Source organism: Neodiprion virginianus, chromosome 4, assembly GCF_021901495.1.
Source record: "Neodiprion virginianus isolate iyNeoVirg1 chromosome 4, iyNeoVirg1.1, whole genome shotgun sequence".
Lineage (NCBI taxonomy): Eukaryota > Metazoa > Arthropoda > Insecta > Hymenoptera > Diprionidae > Neodiprion > Neodiprion virginianus.
In genome coordinates, this window is record NC_060880.1 from 16,636,649 (window position 1) to 16,660,966 (window position 24,318).

A 24,318-nucleotide genomic window follows, 5' to 3' on the forward strand; every position below is an offset into this window, starting at 1 on the left:
AAAAAAGTCCCCTAACCCACGTGCTTCCGGGGTATATTGCCTCATTATAACCCGCCATGGTGCTTATTTTTTTATAGTCAATTGACACCTAAGCTTGATTTAAACGACTTGAACCTCCAAGAAGTCTGAAAAATGGAGACCGAGAGAGAGAGAGAGAGAGCGGTGGGAATTTGGGTTAAGCTTGTTCGATTGTGGTTTGTAGCCTTCGCTGTCACACATGTCGAGCCTTTGAAGGCACATGTGTAGGTTTACGTATGGCGGCGTTAGAGTTCCATCCATCTCAATTTTTAACTCGTGAAACACGAGTGGTATATTATAGGTGTAGGTACCCTCGAAAATCAAGTCCATGGGGAGTTCATACAAGATAATTATACGATACGGTAATAACGCTCAATTTAAATAATACGATGCGCTACAGACATTTTTTTATTTTCAGCTAAACGCACACATTCCTGTATTATTGTACATTTCTCACAGCATCGGTATCTCTTCGTTCACGGTATGCTTGGTTTTATTGTTTTGTTTCAAAGTTTTTCGTCTCATTCTTCACGTGACTTGTTTTTTCCCGCTACGCGCGTATAACTTTCTCAAAACGATGATATCTTGAAGCACAAGCCAACCGGTTCATTGTAACTCAATTAATTCGCGCCTAACAGTGGACGAAAACACAAAAATCACGGAGTTGAAATTATTTTCGATTCAGTCTCGCAGGTAAAAATATAAGAAAAAAAACCAAATTGTTTCGCAAAATGGTTTTGCACTACAAATAAAGTAAACTTAGTCAATTCAGAGAGGTTGCAAAACATGCATATTTCATACCAAACAGTGATAACAAAAAATTTCGTACAAGATTAAGTAACTAACAAATCGATTTCATCAGCTGAACAAATGAACAACGATTTGAACGTAGACGGGTGTTTTTGGAAATCAATTTACCCAGACCGTGATCAAAGGATGTTTGGGGGTACCTGGCATCGGTGATACGGGTAATGAAAATAAAAAGATCTGAAATTCTCTGGGAGTTTTGCGTCACGCGCGGCAAACATTGAACGCGATGAGTCGTCGATTGGATAAGCCTTAGTAATTGTTTCGGTACCTTTAGGTAGGTACTAGGCAGTCTAGCAGCGTTTGTGTCTCCGAGGTGCAATTGCGCGTGTATTTACTCCGCCCCAGGGAATCTGACTGCGAGGGTGTAAAAGTGTCGGGTATATTCCACGGCCGGCAGCCCTTTCCGAAGAGCTTTAGAGCTCCCCCCGGTCGTCTTAAAAGAAAGGGTTAATTAAAAACAACAAAAGCTATCCGAGCCATTAGCACCAGTTTGTATGCGAAGCTCCGTTACGATTATATCCACCGGTATCGTGCTGGCAGAAGTACCCATCTTACGATTACGCCCTTACAACACCTCCGAAGGTAGCTCGGAATCAGCCATCTAGAGGAATGACGCTCGGTGTAGACTGGCTTGAAGACGGTACTTTCGTAATTACTCGACTTAAAACTGTTTCATTTGTGCTGAATTCTGAGTAGGAAGAGGAATATGAAACGGAAATGATGATGAAGAATGTTTTTTACACAATTTCACAGTTTTTGGAAAGATAGATGAAAACATTCGTCATTCCAACTAGTGCCGTAGATATCATGTGACCTAATAACGACGAGACATTTTATTTTCCGAAGAAACATAAATCAGCGCAGCTATGGTTTATTGGTAAAGCCTGTGCTTAGGTTATCATCGGCTGAATCAACTTATGTTTGATCAAATGACATAAATTTTTCGGAGGTTAAAGGGAAACTACTAAATTGGTTTAAACGATAATTTTTTTTCAATCGATGAGTACTGACATTGAAGTGTGGAGTGTTGTGGCAAAAAAAGTTGAACACCGATACAAGTGGAATTCAGGAAATAAGGAGAGTACCAATTTGAATTGGTCATTAAATTATTCTATTGAATACCTCGTTTTTTAGGCAAACAAATCGGATCAATGGTGTGAACAAAGGTTGAGGATTTTTGAAAATCACATTCAGTAATAGAGTCAAACTCCCGTTTAATTCGGAATCTCGTATCCTATTCTGGATTCTAAAAACCATATGCAAAAGTGATTTCTTATTTCCATTTAATATGTATCAGAGTGAGATTCAAGAATAAATACAAACAGGGAAACAGAAAATGGAAGGCAAAAGCGTCTACAGAGGTGTATCAGAGAGAAGAACAAAAGGTTTCATAGGTGAAAAGACTGAACACGGAATGTTGAATACATTTCACAAAGAAATCGTTTGATTAATTTTATAAGAAACATTGTTTACGTCATTGTAAAAAATCATGGTTTTTTTCATTATTGTTATGCTTTTTTTTTATTCCAACACCTTGTATTTAGTACAAATACCGTACGCGATGGAGAGAAATGGAAATCATTTTTGAACTCAGCACACTAAAAGTCATCGTATTCACCAAAAAAAGAAAATTATTTTTTTCGCATACCGGTGTTATTTTAATCACAAGTTATCGGATGTAACTCATCCAACGTCGCTGAAAAATTACATTCTCCAGTTTTGATTTGTTTTTTTATTTTTTTTTCCATCAAACTCGCTTCAGTTTCCGATTCGCGTTTAGAATTGGGCGTACTTGTACCGTGTCTTCCACGTACGGGCCGCGACCACTTGAATCGAGCCATAAGGGCGGCAGGCGTAGGTAAAGCGCAAAGGGCAAAGCAAAGCTCCGAGCGAGAGAAAGACAATAGATGTAACACGTAGCGTTGGACGCGCGGCAGGTCGGCGCAAAAGGCTTGCGCGTCGGCGCTTTGTTGCGGTCCAAGCACTGTCAATCACCGTTGATGGGAGGGGACGCGTCAATCTTGGTTACAGAGACCATCCGACCCCGCGACCTTCGCGTTCACGGCGTTGCTTTCCCCCCACATCCCCCCCCCCCCCCTCCCCCTTAACACACGACCCACGACCCGATGTATCCCGCTACTCTGTACCAAGAATTACGCTTTATGTAACGGGCGGGGTGATAACGACTGTTGATAATTTTTAATCTTTATTTTCTCAAATTTTCAGGTCATATTTTGCAAACGGAACAAGCGTGATAATTATTTGTGTGTGTGTGTGTGTTTTTTTTCTTTCATTCTTTTTTGCCTCAAAGAAGCACGCGATGTTTATCGGGTGGGGGTGAAAATGTAGAAAGATGAAAAAAATAAAAGTGTCGTAATATTGGATTTTTTACAGTGAAATTTTTATTTACGGTGTTTAAAAATTTAGACGGGCAAAATATGGAGAAGTCAAAAATGGAAAGGTTAGAATACAAAATGCCAAGTGTAAAATCGTCAGAATTTTTCTTGATAATATGGAATATCGTATGCAAATTCTAGATCTTGCCGTTCTGTGTTTTGACATTTTTTCTGTATTTCGATTTTTTATGTTTTCGATTTTCTATACTTTCTATACTTTCTTCATGTTGATCATTAGACGAACTAGATTTCCGCGACTTTGAAAATTCAATATTTTGGTTCTACTATCAATCGACCATTCTAGTTTTTTACCCTCAACGATATTTATATTGAGGTTGAAATTGTCGGTGCATTCACGGCACACATTGTGCCGGGACAAGTTACATATTTGGGTTAATGCGGTTGTTTGGATTACCTACAATTTATACGACAATTAGTACGGTGATAAGAACTACTCTGTTCCGTTTACTATTCTGCGTGAACATCAATATGGTCTCGCCAACCTCATATTTTCTCCGTTTGTTTTGAATCGATCTTGGAGTAATCGATTAATCATTTTTGCCAGCTCCAAGTCCTGAGCTATTTTCTACGATAAGTTTACCTCACTAAAAAAGTTACCTAACAAAAATATAGCGCAGCTGAGTTCTCATTTCAAAACTAAAAATCTTCAGAATGGTAGTTTTGAGGGTCGTTTGATGCAACCGTTGCTCTGTAAAAATTTTGCCGCTCGTTTCGTAAGTTTTCTTATTCAGTAATATTCGTAAATTTTACTCGCCAGAAACCGAAAAAATAAATTTACAAACCTAGTTCAAATGTAAGTGTCGCGAGCGCACGTCAACAATATAAAATCTATGTGATTTCACTGAAATTGACTCGAAGGTGGGCTAAAAATACATTGTATTATTAAAAATAGGTGAATCGTGGCACCGACACTAAAATTTATAGTCTACGATACCAAGGGCAAGAGATATTTCGAAAACATGGGATCTGGTACTCTAAAACACCCCGTTTCGTCGATAAAATCTAAAATTTGACTCTCGTATCGATTACTCCGTTCAATCATTCGAGTTCTTTCTCCTTTTTTCTCTTTTCTTTTTTTTTTTTCTTTTTATCGGCGAGTCTGTAGGTGATCCAGTGTTGAGGCTGCACGACTGGCTCCCGGTACATCTAAAGAAAGTGGAAAGGGTCAATAATTCTTTTCACCGCTCCTCGACACTCAGGTCACGGACCCTGAGGTTGGCAAAAACCGACCGCTGCGCGACTGACAAATACGCTCGCGAGAACTTCGAGCTCGTATACTGTTAAGGGGAGTCTTTGCCAGAAAGATGGCGCCATTTGTATTCCGATATCACAATCCCTCGCGCCTCCCGAGGTGAACAATGTCCTTCACCTTTCGCCTGTCACACTATCCATATTCGACGCTATCGAAACGGTCCCACAATGAAACGCTTCAAGATATTATAAGGTCATTTTGACGGAGGGGCAAAATACGCTTTCAGTCACGTTATTTTTTTAAAACTTTTTTTTTTCTCTGTCATTAGAGAAGAAAATAAGTTATTATGATTACTTCGAAAATTAAAAACTGTCTGGGATTAATCCCTTGAGATTAGTCCTTTGCAATAAATAGTTAAGCCAGTGTTATAATATTTGACGGATGTTGAAACATTTTAGAACTCTTTACATTTATTTGTCATCGATAACTGATGAGAGTTGTATTTCATGTTTTTTGGAAATAGGCTGTTTAGTCGTCGTCACATGACTATAATCGTTAATAAACCCCGTTGAATCTCGTTCTCAGTAAGTCTGAACATTCACTCTAATTGTAGTTCGAAAAATCGCTAACCTAAGAAAGTAATTACCACGTAACACGAATCTGTGCGTTTCTCATTTGTCAACATCAACTCTCGTGAGTGCGTTTGAATAATACATGGATGCACTTAGGACCGCGAAAACGATGTTTTAAAATCAATCTCAGGATTATTAAGGTCTTCCGATATCCACTTGGTAAAGCAGTTGTTGAGGTGGTCGCCGGGGCCACCCATACAGCGGTCGATTGCCGGGCGATAAACGCGTATTATTTAATTATTCTCAGTAATTACTGATTATTACGCAGAAGCCCCCGTCGGGGATCAGCCGTTTCACCGCGCGCCATTAATTAATCAAAGGATCGAAGTAGTAAGGACCCATATTACAAGGTGCGCGCGGATGATCATCCTTTACGCATGTACGTGGTTAGGTCATCCATACGTACGTCGTTAAAGCTGAGGCAACACAGGCAAGCCACGCCATAGGAATGGTCATGCTGACGAGTAAACGAACTTTCATAATTTCGGGAAAACCTTACGATAGATTTTAATTCGTTCGGATTATACAGATACGCGCTGTGCACAAACTGCTTCGTCGACCGAACGCTTCCTTTCCACCGATGTCTTGAATGGTTTTCACAAATCGCTAGTTTTTAATGCCGCGTACGACGAAACTATTTGCCATTTCGAATGTCACTTCAACTATTTGAAATTCTGCTATCCGCAGCACGCTGCTTTCGTTGTATCAATTTATTATCACACAGGCCAAGAAGGTAATTGACGAGGAAAAGGGAGTGGCTCGGTTGACAAACCGTGTCTCATACTTGGACTGTTTACCAACAGCCACGTATCGAAAGCGTTATTTATCGAAGTAGTTTTTAATACGCCAAAGTGTTTCACAGTAGTCCAGCCTCTATTATTGGACTCGTAACGGGCGTAGCTCGAGGCCTCGTAAAACAGGTCATAAATGAATAATGAAATAATTCGTTGTTATCGGTCCCCGCACACGGTTCGGCGCCTCTCCATGAGGCGAGGAGTAACGGGAGTGATTGTGCAAGGGCGCATCTATTTCTGCCCGCTAATAGATTCCCCCCATGGTAAAACTGGAGCGGGAGGGAAAAAGCCGGGTCCGGCTATCTAGAGATGGATGCGTTGGACCTCCGGAGACACCGTTCTTCATAACGGAAGCTCTTCCTTCCTTCCTCACTCTACGAGTGCTGGAGCGACGGAGAAAAGAAGAGTCGAGGCCGCCGAGACGAATGGTCGAGATAAGGCGTCGCGACAATCTGCGTGTCCAAGGTGGCAATCAGGAAATTCTCCTCGTCCTGTTTCACCGAAGGGGAGCGAATGACGACGAGAGACAAATAACCCCCTCGAAGATCGCGGACGCCAAACGAGATCGGAGTCGAGGACCGTCGCACATTAATCTATATCAACCGATTCCATCAATATTTAATCTCAATCTACTCGAAGGACTCTAGCCTACATATTTTTGCAACGCATTTTCTTCTTCAGGTATGTATAAGTGTGCATGTGAGTGAGTCATCGGCGTGGCAGAAGAGAAATAGCTAATGTTTCGGACGCATGATTGGAAGATTCCTATACCTAAAACTTTTTACGAAAATGAAAACAACTCGAGTGGATCCAACGTTTTTTCGTGTCGAAAATAGCTTTCGATTTACACCGCTAATTGTCCCATATAGCTGGGACCAATTCGGGAAAAGAAGAACAGATTTCTTTTTGTAAAGTGTTTTGTTGAAATGATACGTATCGATGTTGTAAGTTTGACTACTCTGATCACTGTCGATTCTCGTCACAGGACTGAAAAAAGCACTCATCGACTAACACCTCCTATTTGGAGGTTGTGAAAAACAACTCGCTTTCTATAATATATCCGTGTTGACCGAAGGCGATGTGGCTCCGCGATGTGTAAAAATTGATGGCAATTAAGAATGTAATAACGTGAATCAATCAACTTGTCAACTTGTAGACCAATGACGGCACCTTTGGCGAAACAGCGACGAGATTTCAAGTCGTATATATTCTCGCGTAAATGGTAAGAGTGGCGCCACCTGCATGGAAGCTAATGGCGTAACGCCGACATTCCTCGTCAGACTTGATAGAAGTATTCAAAGAATTTCGAAATTCAGAGCTGCGATCCAAGTTGCAGCAAGAGGGAGAGAGAGTGCTGTGTATTATATGTTTCGGCATAGAATAAATTTTACAACAGCACTTATCGGTAAGTAAACCAGTAAAAGTACCGAACTTGTCAAGTACGAAAATGCGTCCGCATCAAAGCCTCCGCGTTGAAACGATGTGAAAATTTTCAGGTGATGGAACCTTGGAAGAACTTCAAAGAGTTATTCTCTGGCAAAATCACATCACGTTGCTATCCAGAATTCTCTACTCTAGTCAAGATCGGATATTACCCAGTAGCTGTCAAGCGGCCAACATCCAGACGTTGAATAGGCCGACTAAATTAAACGAAATGAAGAGCATTTGATCAAACCATTTAATATCCGTCATTCGAACACACTGGAAGCGAAGAAATGTGTGGCGCGCGCTTCTAAGATCCCGATTTTATGAAAACAGAGAAACAAAAAGGCCAAAAATAAACAGCTACGTTATCAAGCTTGCCTAGCATCGGTTTTAAAAAATCTTCGCCCCCAGCGTCCTCTTCGTGACACGTCGATGGAGACGGGTTGTCAAGGTGACCCCGTTTCCTTCGCGCAAATATTTACGCCAACTGGTTTGACGCCTGGCGCATTTCGGGGTTCCTCGTGCGTCACAGAAAATTTGGTCCAACCAGTGGAACGGTCTGTACCTACTTAGTTCCGTCGTCGCCCGGTGCTCTAACAAGACGATTTTCAGTCAGCCCACGTGCTCCGAACGCGCGCGAAAGATTTATCGACCCTGTTATTGTGCGGAGTGGGAGCCGAGGAAGGCGGGGTGCAAGTGTATCCATTTAAATATCTTACCAGCGTGAGAAAAAATAACGATTGTCGGGATACATAATAACGCGTGATTGACGGTCGACACTTTCGACCAGATTTTTCTTGCACTGTTTTACCATACATTCGCTGTTCCTAATATCGATCGGCATTCCATTTATGCATGACTCGGTGTTTTGATCTGACTTTTCCGACATCGACGTATTGACCAGTCTATTAATGTTCGTCAAAAGCTTGTTTTGCAGCTACAGAAACAAAGGCGTGGATTTTAACGCAATAGTTAGACTCAGTAGTTAGACGCGTTACGCTAACGTCGTCTGGAAAAAAAGCCTCTGAAAAAAATTGGTGAACATTTCGCGACGAGTATCCATTTAAATATCTTACAAGCGTAAGAAAAAACAACGACTATCCAGATACGTAACATCGTATGATCGACGGTCCAAACTTTCGATCAGGTTTTTCTTGAATTCTTTGATTGTACATTCGCTGATCCTAATATCGTTCGGCGTTCCATTTATGCATGATTCAGTGTTTCAGCCTGACTTTTCCAGCATCGATACATCGACCAGTCTATAAATGTTGGCAAACAGTTTGTTTTGCAACTGCGTAGAGAAAGACGCGAATCTTAACGCAATAGTTAGACCAAGTAGTTAGACGCGTTACGCCAGCGCCGTCTGGTCTTCCCGACGACACTCGGAAGGCCTGTAAAAGAAATCGGTCGACATTTTTACAGCGGTATCGGAGATTTCCTCGGTTTGGAAAAGCGACGGCGACGTAGGCAAGCGGCGTTTCGCCCCCGGGGATCACGCGCACGTAGACACGGTGCCAACCAATAAAACTTTGCATCTCCGGTGCAGTAAGTTTACGGAAGACGCCACCCGACGCGTCGGCGAGGAACGGAACGACGGACGCCGGTGTCTCCGACGCTGGTGCGAGCGCGTGGCTACTGCCAGAAAGGTAAACAACGCGCGGGGACGCGAGGCGTCGTAAAGCGCCGCGGCGCCTCACTGTTTACACCGCGACGTCGCGGCCCACCAACGCCGCGCCGTTTCGCGTCTGAGCTTCTCCGAGCTTCTTGGAGGTTCGCTCTCGGTGACTCTACTCTCGTCACTTGGCACCTACTACGTATCAGTAGCTATTTTTACCTCTCTTACAACGTTGTACCCCGCAACGATTTCGATCACCTTGCTCGCAGAGATCTGAAGGTGACGCTGCACGATGATCGATGACAATTTGTAGCTGCGTTAGATTTACGATCATTCGAAGATCAGAAATCGAAGATGATGAATTTGACTTTTCAAGGATCTTGTTTGCTCACTCCTCCGCGCTTCAATGTGCTTAGTTTGTACGGTACACTGAGAATTTCATTTGTTATAGTCATTAGAAAAATTGAGTAAAACAGGTATCGTTAAAAAAAACTATTTGAATATTGTTGGAGTTTGCGAAAAACAAGGTACGCGTAACCATTTTGCGCTGTTGTCAATTCTTTTTTGGTAACTGTCAACGCAAAATCAGTTTTTTCGGTTTACCATACTTTTTTAGTTAAATAAGCCTTTATCGTCAATTTATTGTTGCACAAGGATTAAATTTTCGCAACAGCTATAAAACTAATTTTTTTTTCGTACGTAGAAGTATATTTTTCGATTGTGGTAAAAAATGAGAATAGTTAAGGACTGAGCGGTAACCGGAACTAAAAATTTCTCTCAGTGTAATATTTATTTATGCCTCAATCTTACGGCTAACTTGTTTTCAGTCCAAAACAAAATGCGAGTTCAATTCTGTACGAATTGTGTGACATTTGTTTCCAATCTCTCATGTCGGGTTCATCGCCAGTAATTGTCCAATGATTCGTATAGAATCGATCTTGCATTTTGTTTTGACCGAAAACAAGTTAGATTGAAAGATATGGCATAAGGCATCAATATTAATATACGTTTTGCTTTTCACGATTCTTGACGTACTATAAAACATGCAAGCCTACATTTCGCTTGAAAATATAAAATGACAGATTATAAGTGAGACTGATTTTTTATTCTGACTCTAAAATATATATGAATTGAATTGATCTTTCCTAATAAATAAATAAAGATATGGAATTTTGAGTTTCAATTCATTCTAAAATTTATTGACACAATGAGTTTACGTCTATGCGTCAGGATTCCGAAAAAAGTAGAGACAGCCCGTCTAAAAATAAAACAAAAATTCTTCTCTATCCTGTTATTGACATATTATGATAGGATTAACTGTAGAAAAGGTAAATTTTGACAGGGTCTAAAATCTGCTGATTCATTGGACCGCTAATACATAGGAAGAATGTTATACCTATTTTCTTGAAATTTTGTTTGATGCCGTCTGATACTATTAATCACTTAGACGGTAATAAACAAACTGTGTATGTTTATAAGCTAATAACTTGAAGAGGTCTGATCCAAAAGTTTGATGATTTGAGGCCAAGCTCATCTCTATATCAGATTTGTTTCTGAGTTTCCAGTTTTTAAATTAATTCTTGGCGAAATCTAATTCTTCCTTTTACAAATAAACAATTTTTGACGGGGAGATTTGTTTAACAATGGATTGAGGATCGCATAGGTTCCGATTAAGTAATCAATACGACGTTATAATATGAAACACAATCTTGGGGGATACTTTATGAGAGTATCACCAAAGCTTGTAAAGCATCTATTACGTAAGCACGTATTGCATGTGAAAAGCAGCAAAGGCTCCGCAAGAATTGAAAAAGGTAGGTATAATTCAAAATATGAATTATGTACATTTTGATGTCACTTTTAAACAGTCATTAAGACGAAACAGCCTCAGGTCTGCATCGTTACCTATGGTGTATGCGTGAAGATAATTATAGACATTTCGAAGAAATCATCAAACGTAGTTATCTAAGCCTAATATAAAAGGTGTTTCACATTCAGCAAGTTACGCAACAGTCACATCAGAGAAAACCATTTGAATTCTCTACCTGCCCACACAATTACACTTATGACTACCGCTAATGAAGCTTGGACGATTCGACGACTGAGAAGAACAACGTCGCATCTCTGGTTATTGTTCAACAACATCGCATTCGAGAATATGATTCGGAGCTAACGCATCTCAGAAATTCGTAAATCATACAATATTTATAAAAAAAATATCTGTCAAATTGTGATCACATTTCAGAAGTCAATCAGTGCCAATGTTCAGAATTTTTCTGTGGTACCGATGACTTACCTTTACCACGAGGTACCCAGAAGGGCCCTTCTGTACCACTTTACCAGGTTGATATTTCATAATAAATCAGGTTCGGATCATACATTTGTCAGTATTTTTTGATACAGAATGCCACGCACTTTTACATTCTAGGAGAAAAAATGTATCGATCTATTTTTACAATAAACTCAAAACAACGCTAACCTGTCGTTGCAGAGTCTTGCCAAAAAATGTGATATGACCAGATTATTTCACCCTTTCGATCCCTCAAGATTTTATATTTATTGTATTCGTTATATCTCACCGTGCTGAAGAGATTTTCATCTAGGGCTATAAAAAATCACTCTGTGTTTTGCAACCTCACACACCCCGCGGTCGCACAGTCACAGAAATTTTTGCAGACGATATCTGCTAATTTTTCCGAAAGAATAACAGACGTGTAAATTGTAAAATCAACTTCAAGACCTCTTTTTACCCTCCCGGAGAGTAAAATTTCTTATTGGTTACCATTTTTGACCAATTGCCTTTGGTAAAATCTGAGGTAAGTAACGCGTTCCGCTATTTTCATTATTCGCAATTTCAATCCACATCCTCCGACCTGTTAAGGGGGTATTCTAGTGTAGAAATTTGAAAAAATCGATTTTTTTTTTTTTATATTTTCAAAGCTTAACCTTTCAAGAATGTGTCCTTAAAAGGACAAGTCAAAATTTCAATTATTTTCAGAGATATAGCTATTTTAGTGACACGTCTTCAATACTGGCGCGGCTGGAACGAATTTTACTCGAAACTTTAAACGCGTTTTTCTCAAAACTACATTTTTCAAAACGGTTGACATGATTTCTCAAGTTCTATTGAACCGATTTACTTGAAATTTGGTGAGAATCTTCTCAATACATGTCTCTATCGCACGAACTATTATTATAACGAAATAATAATTTTTACTATTTTTAAAAAATTCAGAAACGTCCAAAAAAGTCAAAAAAAAACGTATTATTTTTTCGGACAGCCGTAATTTGGCAAAAAAAAATTTTTTTTCGACTTTTTTTTAGTTAGTACGATAGCTGCATTTATGTAGATTAATAATCTTTTTTTTTTTCTGATTTTGAAAATGCTTGCAATCGTGACAACATTGGCGCGCCATTTTTTTTGTACCCCCCACTTCAACAACTCATAGCACTTTCAATTTTGTATTTTTTGACTTGTTTTTTTTTTTTTGTAATCGTGAAATAATAATAAACGCCTGATAAAAAAATGGATGGTAAAAATATTTTTTGTTTTTTGTTTATAGCACTTCAAAAAACACCTCAAATTCATGCCTCTACACTAGAATACCCCCTTAAGGGGAGTTTAAAAACCGTTTTTACCAACGGTTTAGACCAACACAGTTTCGAGTTAACTGGACGTTGAATAAGCGGCCAGGTGCCACCGACGATGAGCCCTCCTGAGAGAAATTTTTAGTTCCATCTACCGCTCAGTCCTTGACTATTTTCATTTTTTACCAAAATCGAAAAATATAGTTCTAGGTAGAAAATGAAAATTAGTTTCGTAGCCCTCGTTTTTCGCAATCCCAACAATATCCAAACAGTTTGTTCAACGATACCTGTTTTACCGAATTTTTCCAGTCACCGTGACAAATGAAATTATTCTCGGTGCACAGTCATCTCGTAGCGAGGATCGCACGTAGGGTCGTAGGTCGCATTTTCTCGACGTCAGAGAATGAGGAAGAAGCAGAACTGACAAAAGTGAGACCGAGATCCGCAGTGTAACCGCACGAACTGCAACGGACCTATCCAACATCTGCGTTTCCATCTGCGTTAACTGCGCCTGGAGCAAAGCAGCTGAACCTGAAAAGCCCCTCGACATGAAGACGTCCCGTGGCAATGTAGCGCCTTACACGCACCCCCGGCACGGCCTCCCTGCCTCGCGTTCCGTCTGCCTACGTCACGCGTAAATCATGCGAACCGTAGTTAAAAGCGACGCACTCACCCCTCCGTTAATAAACACCGGCTAAACTATAAATTACTAATAGAGGGGCGGCCGGCGATGTCTTTGTTCCTTGCGCCGCGCGTCTCTTCGACGAATCGCTTCCGCGGTCCAGGGGAAATCGGCCAATCGGAGGCCCGGATCGACGAGCATCCGGAGCGGTCGCCTCGGCCCGGGGGGTGCCGGGTCCCATTAAGGGCTGGGGGTGCCTTTTAAAGCCTAAAACACGATCCTATTTGTTCTAATATGAAACCAATGCCAACGATGATACATCACGCTCGTACGCGTACCGCGACCAGCCTCGCCATGAATCATTTCTTAGATGCTAATGTATCAATTTATCTTCGGTCCCCGTATTAAAACTTATTTTCACCGGGGGAGGCTGCCGCGATACCCTACCGCGTTTAACGAGCGTGCCTTCGGATTAAAACTCAAATCGAGGCACAGTTCTGCGCCGAGTCAAACTGCGGAATCTAAATTACCGAACGGACGCGGTTGGTGATCCCAAGGAATCTGTCACGGCGATTCGAACGACGCGACGTAAAGAAAGATCCGAGCACATTTCCACGGACGTTCCGAGGGACGAAGAAAATCATTAAGAACGGGAGATTGGAAGGCTGTCGTCGAAGTCATCGTTCATCCTTCGCAGTTTATTTTCATACCCGACTAGCGGGAATACGAGCAGAGCGTCGTTGGTGTGGGTGGCGTTATGCGGAAGCGATTTCGCTTCGACAGATTTCGAGGGAAGCGTCCTGCGGGATGAATATACGCGCGTACACTCACACCGTTTGCGCGTTTGAACGAACGGACGGCCGGGCGAGAGACCGATAAATAAAATATCGAGGGACAGACGCACACGGATCGGTGACTGACGCGGAACCGACTGAAAAATGCCGAGTCTGACGATCAATGTAAATATATTCATGACGTGGGGTGGCGGACGGGGGTGCCGACGAGATATGGGGTTCGTTGAGGACCCGATGGCACTTGGACGAAACATAACTCACTCTTTGGCAGCTCATTACAATTTAAAAAGGCCTTTGTCAGTATATTACTCAAGATTCCTTCGGGACGCGGTCGGAGCTCCGCGAGCGGACGGACGACGCGACGTCCCGTCGTCCCTGCGACATCTGACTGACAACGATACGTCGTCGGCGAAAAATACCTTATCGGTACTACGTAATTACGAGTATACACAGCTTTGCAGGGTTCTCAGCGCCGACTGTATCCTGACACGGAAAACTACGGTTGGAAAACAGTCGATACGATTTGAGATTCAATCGTTACAATTAAGAAACAGAGGATCTGGATTGAAAACTGACGAGTTTGTGAGATTACACAAAATAAAAGGATATTAAATTTTGGGGATATGGATCCAACAAACCGACGTCTAATTTTTCCCTTCATGAAATGTATGAATAATATATTATCGGTGTCGTCTCTGAAAAAGAGAGTGAATAACAAAAATCACCGAACGATTTGCGTACATCTACCTATATATATATATCTATATTAACAGAACAGAAAAACCAGGCGCATTACTACACGTAATGGTTTAAAGATATTTTCACTCGAACGTTTTTCCGACCTATAGTCAGCTCCCTGGCAGTACAATGCCTCCAGTGCGAAATTACAATTGTCTTGACAACTTATCTTAACCGCGTGCTTTGTCGATGGTTGGCTCTTTCCGTTAAACTCCGGGGACTCTCGGGTGGTGAGTTGGCGGAGAATTAATTTTTGGACTCGTCAGGTGGTCAAATCGATCGGGATAGGCTGAATCGGGTCACTTTTATAAATCTGGTTGCAGTAGGTATTCCGGATAGTCTCTGACAGCCAAACTCTGTACGGTTGAGAATAGTATGGCTATTGCCTTGTTTTCATAAGATAACTCGATCCAATGTGGCCTGCTTGAGATTTGCGTTGTGAAAAATGTGTCTGATTGAAACAAATCGGACCTAAAAGCGAAAATTGAAGAAAAAAACAAACAGAAGAACCGGCAGATTTTCAAAAATGTGCAGCTATTTCGATGAGACTTTTGCGAAAAAAATCAGTGAATTACTTTGATCAAACTTATTCAATGCAATAAGTGCAGATGTTTGTTTCTGTATAATTTTTGGATACATTGGTTCCTCTACGCAAGAAAGAGAATTTTCTCCGACGACTCAATAACAGTTATGGTTATATTAGGAATTCCTACCATGATTTCAAATTAGACTAAACGTATCGATTGATAGGCATATTATTAAATTTGTATTAACAAACTTATGCAGCGATTAAAGGTCTTTCTAATATAAGATGCCGTCGACGTTTTTTGGATTCATAGCACAGTTATCGAAAAATCGCTACTACGCCGTATTAGGTACAGTTACTTCACACTATTTACTTGACATTAGAAATAGTAGGAATCTTGTCATTTTACCACGAAATTATCGTATCATGAATTTCCAATCACTCTTGAACAAACACCTGAAACAATCTTCGCCATTTGACGTTATTCTAGTTTCACATAACCGATTTCTTGCTCTGAGTTGCAAAAAATATATTTTCCGCATGAATTTGACGAATTAATTGAATCTACGTGTAAAATCTACACAGAATAATTGTACTCGATCGCTTCTAGCGTCCTCAAGTGTGAAGAGATTGCATGCGCAAAAAGAAGAAGGAATAAATTAGCTTCTCCTTGGATCAAGCGCACCGTTAATGTTCCAACGAGCTTAAACCGTGTACCCACATAACGGGGTATAACGCTATTACAGATAAAACGATTCCACGCTGAATGTTCGACGAGAAGTTTTTGCCCACAATTCGATCGGTCTTGACGAATTCGGTCCGTATTGACCGGGTTGGGTTTGGTTTTCCGGGTGTTTACAAATCTTCATTAAAATCGATCTTACATAATTATACACAGACGAACCGAGCGGCGAATTATCGCATAACAGGTGATCACTCGATCGAAACGAGACGTACGGTTACGAGATCCTCGGACCTCGACGGCTGGTCGAACACGTAGTGACCGAAAATAACGTTTGCCAAGTATAACATTCGGCACGATGTTGAGCAGCGAGGCGTTTTCGAGTCTCGCTTATCTCCGCGTCGACGTCGCCATGGGAACTGCGCTGTGGGAACTCTTAATTTGCTAGAGATGAATGATTCCGGTTGGTGCGTGATGGAGGGAGATGCCGGTGATCGCGACGAGAGCAGTGAACGGGGGGGGGGGGGGGGGGGGATCTTTTACCTCCTTGACCAAATCACCAGGACTAATTTTATTCGACGGCATTCGGGCCTGTTTCAAAGGGTGAAACTTTCGTATCTGATACAATTAAGCCTTTGAAAAAATAAATACGAGCCCGTCTTTAAAGAAGAAGAAGAAGAAGAAGAAGATGGTGAAGGGAGGGAGGGGATTTTGGTAGAGGCGTACAATATCCACGCGTACACAAGGGGGATCGGCTCGTAAAGAAGACGAGCGATGAGTGTGAGCTGGTTTGAGGAAGAGGGGAAAGGACGGAGTCAGTCGGCTCGAAGAAGAGAAAATTTCTAATCTTAGTCGCGGCGACGCGGCACGGAACGATTTGATTGACCGTGTCCAAAGGAAAATCGGCCCGATTGCCGTTTTGTGCAGGATGCCGAGGCGATACATTGTTGTGCGTCTTCCGACGCGGCGATCGGCCAATTACCCTCTTACCTTCACCAGCTCCCATTGTACCGGGGTGACAATGCGGACGATTCACAATGAGGATCGACGAAGCTCGGGAGAAATCGAGGAGAAATAGAGGAGAAAAATGATGCGACGAAAAGAAAGGAAACTCGCGACGCACACGGTAGGAGGTTGGTGTCTAAGTCCGTTGTCACAAACTCGAGAGAAGTCGCGTTGCATTCCATCCTAGGCGAGGCCTCGTATCCCGGGGCGACTTTCGGACCGAATAGCAAATCCTCTCAGACTTACGAGACCGGGTGTGAAAATCCACTAGGATCGGGCGACGGTTCTCTTCTACAATTTTTTACCTTACAAAAGTGGTGCGTCAGGACATTTGTTCCTTCCGATGGTGAATTTAGCAGGTTCTGCAACGAAGCGAAGCTTCTTTTAACCGAGCAAAAGGTAATGAAATCGACGCGAAACTGCAACGGCATTCGATCAGAGAGAAGCTTTTGAAGACAGTTGGCAGTTTTTGTTCCGATTGTGTTGTTACTGTCGTATCGGTTTACGGAATTTCAAAATGCTCATCAAGTTGGTTTTCTATACCTGACCAACTTCCAAGGAACCCAAGCCTGTTGTAAATGCAATTTTCTTGCGAAAGATCAGCCAGTGCACCTGACCAGGTTTCGTAAGGATATCAAGCTTGGCATGGCGCAACGCCCGTAAATATAGATATGTCGAAATAATTGTGACTCGGGCAACGAACGAAAATAACCCAATGGTCAATCGCAACGAGAGCGAAGCTTTTATCGTCGATTCTATCGACTACATTACTTCTATTAACTTGGTCGAAGCTCCAAGCTTTACATCCAGAGACGTTAGCTTGGATCACAATTACATCTCATCGTTCCTGGCATGCTCGGTTAAAATCTGTGTAAAACCAGCCGAACAGCCAGTTTCATCGAATAAAGATTAGCAACAAAGTTCGCTTTGCATTTTTGGGGATCAGCTTCGTATCGGCATTAAATGTATCACGATTGAACTAAAAGCTTTCACCTACAAAGCTTAGTACGCTCTAGAAATCTCAGGTTTTGTTACGTACCGAAGCACTGTGCGGATTGCGAAAGTCGATAATCGAAAGTTTCGCAAACCTGTACGACGAAACTGACTCGGGAAACATTTCGTCGAAAGATTATACGCGGTGCGACAGGGGTCTGCGTTAAACGCAAAGATACGTTCCTCGTCTTCACCCATATATAATATTCGCCCGTAGGTGAACCGCACAAAGGGATCGCGGGAATTATGATTTTGTAAAAGAGCGAGGAAAATTCGGTATCGTCACGGGTGTCCCCGGAGACGTGCTTGGAAATTGATATGTATTCCGCAGTGCACCGCCGGGCCGCCTCCAATCTATCGCGGGTCAAGCGAGCGGAATTTTAAGCGCGATACGGGATACAACCGTGTCTATACGCGCGTGTATATATCGAAAAATACATGTATCGCAACGCCGTCCTGTAACATTCTAAAACTTACGACCGCATAAAGTCCGAGGTCTTACGCGACGGAGCGAGAGCGCGAGAACCCCGGAGGGACGAGTGCTGGTCATCGTCGGAAAATTGAATTTTGTCCCTCAGGATTCGCCGGATGAAGTATGCTGACATTCGAGAAATTCGCTTCATGCCCGTTGTACGATAGTCGAGAGTTATCGGAGGATGCTTTGCGTTCCGCCGCGCGTTATCCGGCTTTGCGCGATCTTCCGTACGACAACTCACCCTAACTCAATGCCGAACAAGGATCGTCGAAGTTATGGGTTTGTACGTTTGACTAAAAACTCACCGTGAGGCACCCAGCCGTGATGGCATTTCTCGCAGTACCGCAGGTGACGCTTTCCTGGTGTAAACGAGTCGCACGAGCATCCGTTCACCGTGCATCTGATCGACTGTAACAGAAAATGGACAATGAGGATTTGGATAGTCCAGAAATCGCTAATTTTATGAGGTAGGAATTACACTCGCCACTATTTGTTCGTTTATTATTCATTTTTTGTTCCACCTTCGCCGGCGGAAGGATTGATTATAAGATGAACACTACGAAGCCAGGATATTTTCTCTGACACGAAAACCAACAAACTTGTACTAGAAAGTTATCTAAAATCGATTTCTCCGACTTGATTTCTTTTGTAATTTATTATAGTAGACTAGAAACTAAGTGACGCGTATTTTTTTTTTTTTTTCATGTACGATTAAGTACTTTATGGGGGTGAAACCACCATGTAAAGTGAGGTGCGTCAAGGGGCGACTTGGCAGTTTAACTCACAAGGACGTAACACTATTTAACCAATCCAACTGGAAAAATTTTGACACAACGAAAAAGCCAAAATTTCATTTTCTCGATTAACAAAAAAAAAAAAACAAACAAACTACCAAATCGCCCCTTGACATGCCTTACTGTGCGAGGTGGTTTCACCCCCTCAAAGTGTTTAATGGTAGATAAAAAAAATACGTATCGCTTAGTTTTGCTCTACTATAACATATTACTACAAAATAAATCAAATCGGAGAGATCGATCCGAGATACCTTCCTTGCTGGTCCAAACATTGATCATAGCTAGAAATCAGTCACTAGCCACGAATTAAAGTTTGTTATTACTGTGTTTTGTACATAACACCGACAATTTGACTTTCCAAATCACCCTCCATAAAATATCGTACGATAAAACGACATTTTCTGTACAAATAAACCAAACGAAAAAGAGTAAAAAGAAATAAGGTGAATAAACCAAGGAAGGAGAGGTAAAACTGCAGGGCATCCATGGCGCGATGGCTGGAGGTCAGTATTTCGAGTGAATATTTGGCAGAACGCCGCCCAAGATGGTCCGTAAGGGATGGGTTTGTCCGGTTTTAAGGAACCGTGAATATTTCTACCCTTCGGCCGAAAATTAATCCCACGGGGTCCACTAGCCGATGCTGCCGGAGGCGGGAAGGAAAATCTCCCGCTTATGGATTGGCATTGTTCTCTATACGCGGCACACCGACCCGTGATAAATATTTACCCCGTTATAAATAAGGAAATCGGGCCAACGATACCATCTATTCTTACTTCCCGAGCACCCGACCGACCGTACATCGTTAGAATTCGTATTTCACGCGGCGGTACCGGAGCGAAATCGTATGCCTTGATCGAAACATATGTCGATTACGTGGCCCGCGAATTACACTTTTCTCGCATATTGCACCCTCGGAAGATGCATTACTTCCGAAACTTATTCCTCGATAGCATCTGCGAGGTGAAAAGTTTCTCATGCGTAAAATTGAGAAACTTGAAATCATTGCGTACCGATAATATTTCGAGTTTCTCACAATTTTTTTATATTTTTGGTTAGATTTTGAGCTGCTGTTGCAAAAAATTAATAAAAATGTTTTTTTTAAACCGCAAATTTGAAAGTGTGTTTCAATCGTTTTTTTTTTTTTTTCTCACAGGTACCTACGCTAAATTTGTTCTAAGAACTAAAAAATTTATCACCTCGAGTACAACCGTTCCGAACAATTTGTAGAATAGTAAAGTAAAATAAAATATGCTGAAAGAAGGAGGAAGACTTTTTAACGAGACAGGCTTATCTCCGTTGAAACAGACAATTAGCTCGTTAGCGCTTCAAAGGATTAAGCATATTACAAGAAATATTTTTTCACTCTCGTGCAATGATTGACATTGTCACGCATAAAGTCTTGAATATGCTTACATATGATTCGTAATTCGGAGCCTCCATATTTTATCAAGAATATTGCAACTTTAAAATTTACCTTGAACTGAAATTTCTTGATTTTTTCTTTTCTTTATTTGCGGTTTCTATAATTTTAAGTTATACTCGATTGAACTCGATTATTGTCGGTTTTGTCGATATTTTCGCATCTATTTTATAAGTTGCTAACATCGAAACGTTTTCGACTGAAAATCCGCAAAATATCACACATGATTTTATTTACTAACAAAAACATTTCGCAAAGTAATAACCTGTTTCATGGGGGGGGGGGGTTAGAGTTCTGGTTCGATTACCAACCAGAACTGTAAAAAGATGTAAAATCCATCAATATTCTATGGCCCAAACAATACACGTGATTCGGAGAACCATTTGAATATGTTCGTACGATATCTAGGACATGTCATTCAAACAATTGAAGAGCCATTCTGACATCAGCGAAAAAGCTTCAGGGACCCCATCATAGGATCATTGAAATTCCACAGTAGGTCACCTTTACGGTGACGTAACAGGGTGCAAGGGTGCGTCCCGACGGCGTTTGTGGCTGGCCGTAATCTGTGGAGGAATCATTAACCTCGCATCGCATTTGTGTGTGAGAGACAGGCGTTCAGCCCCGCAGCGTGCGAGCGACGAACATAAACGCCTCGTATAAACGAACGAATGCGTGCAATCGCCGATTTATACACGCGAGCGTGCGCGAGAAACATCTTCAATCTGGTAAAGACAATGCGTGGCAGCAATGGCGTGTATTACTTGACCAATTTTCCGGCTGATTAACCGTAATAAAGAGAAAACAAAAAAAAAAAACAGCGCGACGCCAATCCTTGTTTCTTGAGAGAATCCGAGGCCGACAATGATATTCAAATATTCCGAAAAAGTAATGGCGACGAAGTTAAGCGCCTTGTTGAAAATTGATTTTATAAAACTGGTGAAACGTTGGGTCTAAACAATAGACTAATTATACGTAAGAGTTATTTCGAGACTCTTTGAAATGGTTCTCAAAATAACCGTCAGAGTGCGTATTTCAATGTGAGTGTGACGAGTTTGGGTACGGAGAGAGATTCTTAGCTGAGGTATGAGGAAAATAGTATATTGTGATACAAGTGACGAAAATAGGCTATTTCAAACGTGTGGGAAGTTTTCAGCGCAAGGCGCAGAAGCGAGCACTGTAATCGCAAGAGTCAGATATCACTCATCGGCATGTGTGACACACGCACTTTTTTTCAACATCCGTGAAGATTTGATTTGTGTATTACCGAAGGCGTCACTGACAGCGTGTAATATTGGGGTTGGGTAGCTTATGCTCAATGACGCAGTGCATAAAATCGAGTTATTCGAAAGTGTGCATGCGCCGAAGAACGTCCTAGTGTGTAAAATACAGCATTGAAGTTGCGCCCATGCGTCAGCGTCATTGATTGATCATGATTTTCTATTACCTTACAATTGATCAACCGATGCAACACTGTGCGACACTAAAAAATCATCAATATCTCGAATAGTTGTTCGCATTACGTGTAAAGAGTAAAAAAAAGACAGCAAATTTATATTTAGATATCACGTCTCAAAACCACGGTTGCTAGGTAAATATTACAAAGGGTGAAATCACACGTTTTGCCCTTTTTCTGGTCTAGTAATCGTCATAGATAAAAGACATAAGAGCTTTAATATGCCACCGTGAATAAGGTTGCTGCTAAAAACAGTCTTGTTTTCCACCTATACCAAGGAACACGTATCGCTAACAAAGCATTTTTCCCACCTTGTAATTTTTACCAGTTTTGGTCACTTTTTTTTTTTTATCGCTTAACGAACCCGATCTAAGTCCGTAACGCCAAGTTCGTTACAGCAGTGTCAGAAGTGGGATACCGCGATAATTAACTAAAAAAGGAAAGGCAATTGTCGAAAAAAATACAAGTTCCTTAGTGAAAGACAAGGTTTTTTGTCGCTTATTTGTATAATTTTAAAAAAAATCAGCTAATGCCTTTCTCTATGAAATCTGACGTGATGTGAAAATATTATTTATAATCCTCAATTGACTTTAAATAGGAATCATAATTACATAATGTAAACCCAGTGAAAAAAAAAGTATTCAATTTGTTGCGTAGTGTTATTATTTAACCGAAAATCATTCTGAATTAAGGGTATTCTAGCAATATATTGCAGAGATATAAACTTCAGATGCAAATATCAGACTTGGGAAAAATTTATTTCACTTTTGTACGATAAGAAAATAGTTTTCTCGGCATTTATCAAGAGATTGCATTATTACTGCTTGGTCGGCTACATTTTGGTTGCGACAGCTTAAACAGAATAATTCTCTTTGTTTAATCTGTAAAATTTGTATCGAACAAGTGGAAAAAAAAACTTTGTTACCGAGATTCTTTCATTGATTCTTTACTGAATAAGATTATGGAGGAATTTCTGCAGAGATCCAATCAACGTGTAGCATCTTAAAGATGAACATCTGAAGATTCAAAGCGATAAGAAATGTTCAAAGATGCAGTCACACATCGGCTTCCACAGACTGTCAATATTACATCATGCAAATCGAGACAACGAGGTGCAAATGTAATTGTCAGAATAAGTTGATTGAAATGCTTGATTCGGGATTGTATCGCGCATTTATTTTGTATTTCAAAACGAGTATCTGATGTGTTTTCGAAACTCTGTTCTTGCTGGCTGTTCGCATAATTGCGACTCGCGCAAAATTTAGTATTGAACAAAAAATATCACTACCAGATGTGCCAACCGTCGAAACATTCTTGGCCTCTGATAATCAATCACGTCATTGTACGTTATTTTATTTTTTTGTTTTTTATTTTTACTGAACTTTGACTGGCAACTTTATATAGCTAAATGTCGAAAGAAATAACCCGTTATGACTGAGCTGATCGTAAACATTTCTCTAGATGTAACAAATAGGAGAAATACACAAAACATATTTTTTTTTTTCTTTGGTCGATACAACTGACTTGGTAAATCTCGATTTGAATTATTACAAAAATTCATTGCAGACAATACTGAGTTATTCATATTGAACGTGATTGGATTTAAATCTAATTTTATCGAACACCGAAAATCATTTTCAATCATTTTTGAGACCATTTATTGCGTATGACTGATCATAATCGACAGGGTTAATGTTTTTTTGAAATATTCGATCTTCACTATTTTTTAAACAAACTTGAAACTATCGCGACAGACTTTCGTGTCATTCCAAAAACTACACCTAATTTAAAGTCGAAACGTGCCTTCAGAAGTTATATAAAATTGTAATGTCTTCTACTGGCAATAAAAAATCGCTAAGCAAAATTATTGCTACCAAAGTTGTAAACCAATTTTTTAAAATAAAGATTAGAAATTTTGTTTGTATTAAAAATCACTAATTCCCGTGCACTCGTGACAGGCCTAAGCAGTTCATCGCGACTAAAACAATTACATACAAATTAAAACGTTTCCAATTGATTATTCTGTTTAATTGGAATATTTCAAGACATCTCTTCGTTAATATTCAATGGCAAAGGAAGACGTAGTGCCTTTGTATCATCGTGCGCAAAACAGGATTAAACCATCTTCGAACCGGCGCATCCTCGCGACGGCACAAACTGCAGTGTTTCAACCATAAATATTTGAAAACCGTGGAATAATTACCAGGAGTACATAAATTCCCATTTGCGTCAGTTATACTTTGCTCCGTTGATGCAAATAACGACGCAGACGCACACAAGCAGGTTCCGCGGACCTGTCTTAATACCGCGCCACCTACG

General features: G+C 40.9%; 1 protein-coding gene across 2 annotated transcripts in view; it reads right to left on the bottom strand.

Annotated features, from left to right (window-relative positions):
• The window catches only part of LOC124304039 (uncharacterized), a 261,121-nt gene that overhangs the window by 158,757 nt on the left and 78,046 nt on the right, over window positions 1–24,318 (bottom strand). For both annotated transcript variants that reach the window (XM_046761976.1, XM_046761977.1), the window contains exon 3: window positions 18,635–18,737. In XM_046761976.1, coding sequence (XP_046617932.1) covers window positions 18,635–18,737 — 103 coding nt within the window. The remainder of the gene's footprint in view (window positions 1–18,634; window positions 18,738–24,318) is intronic.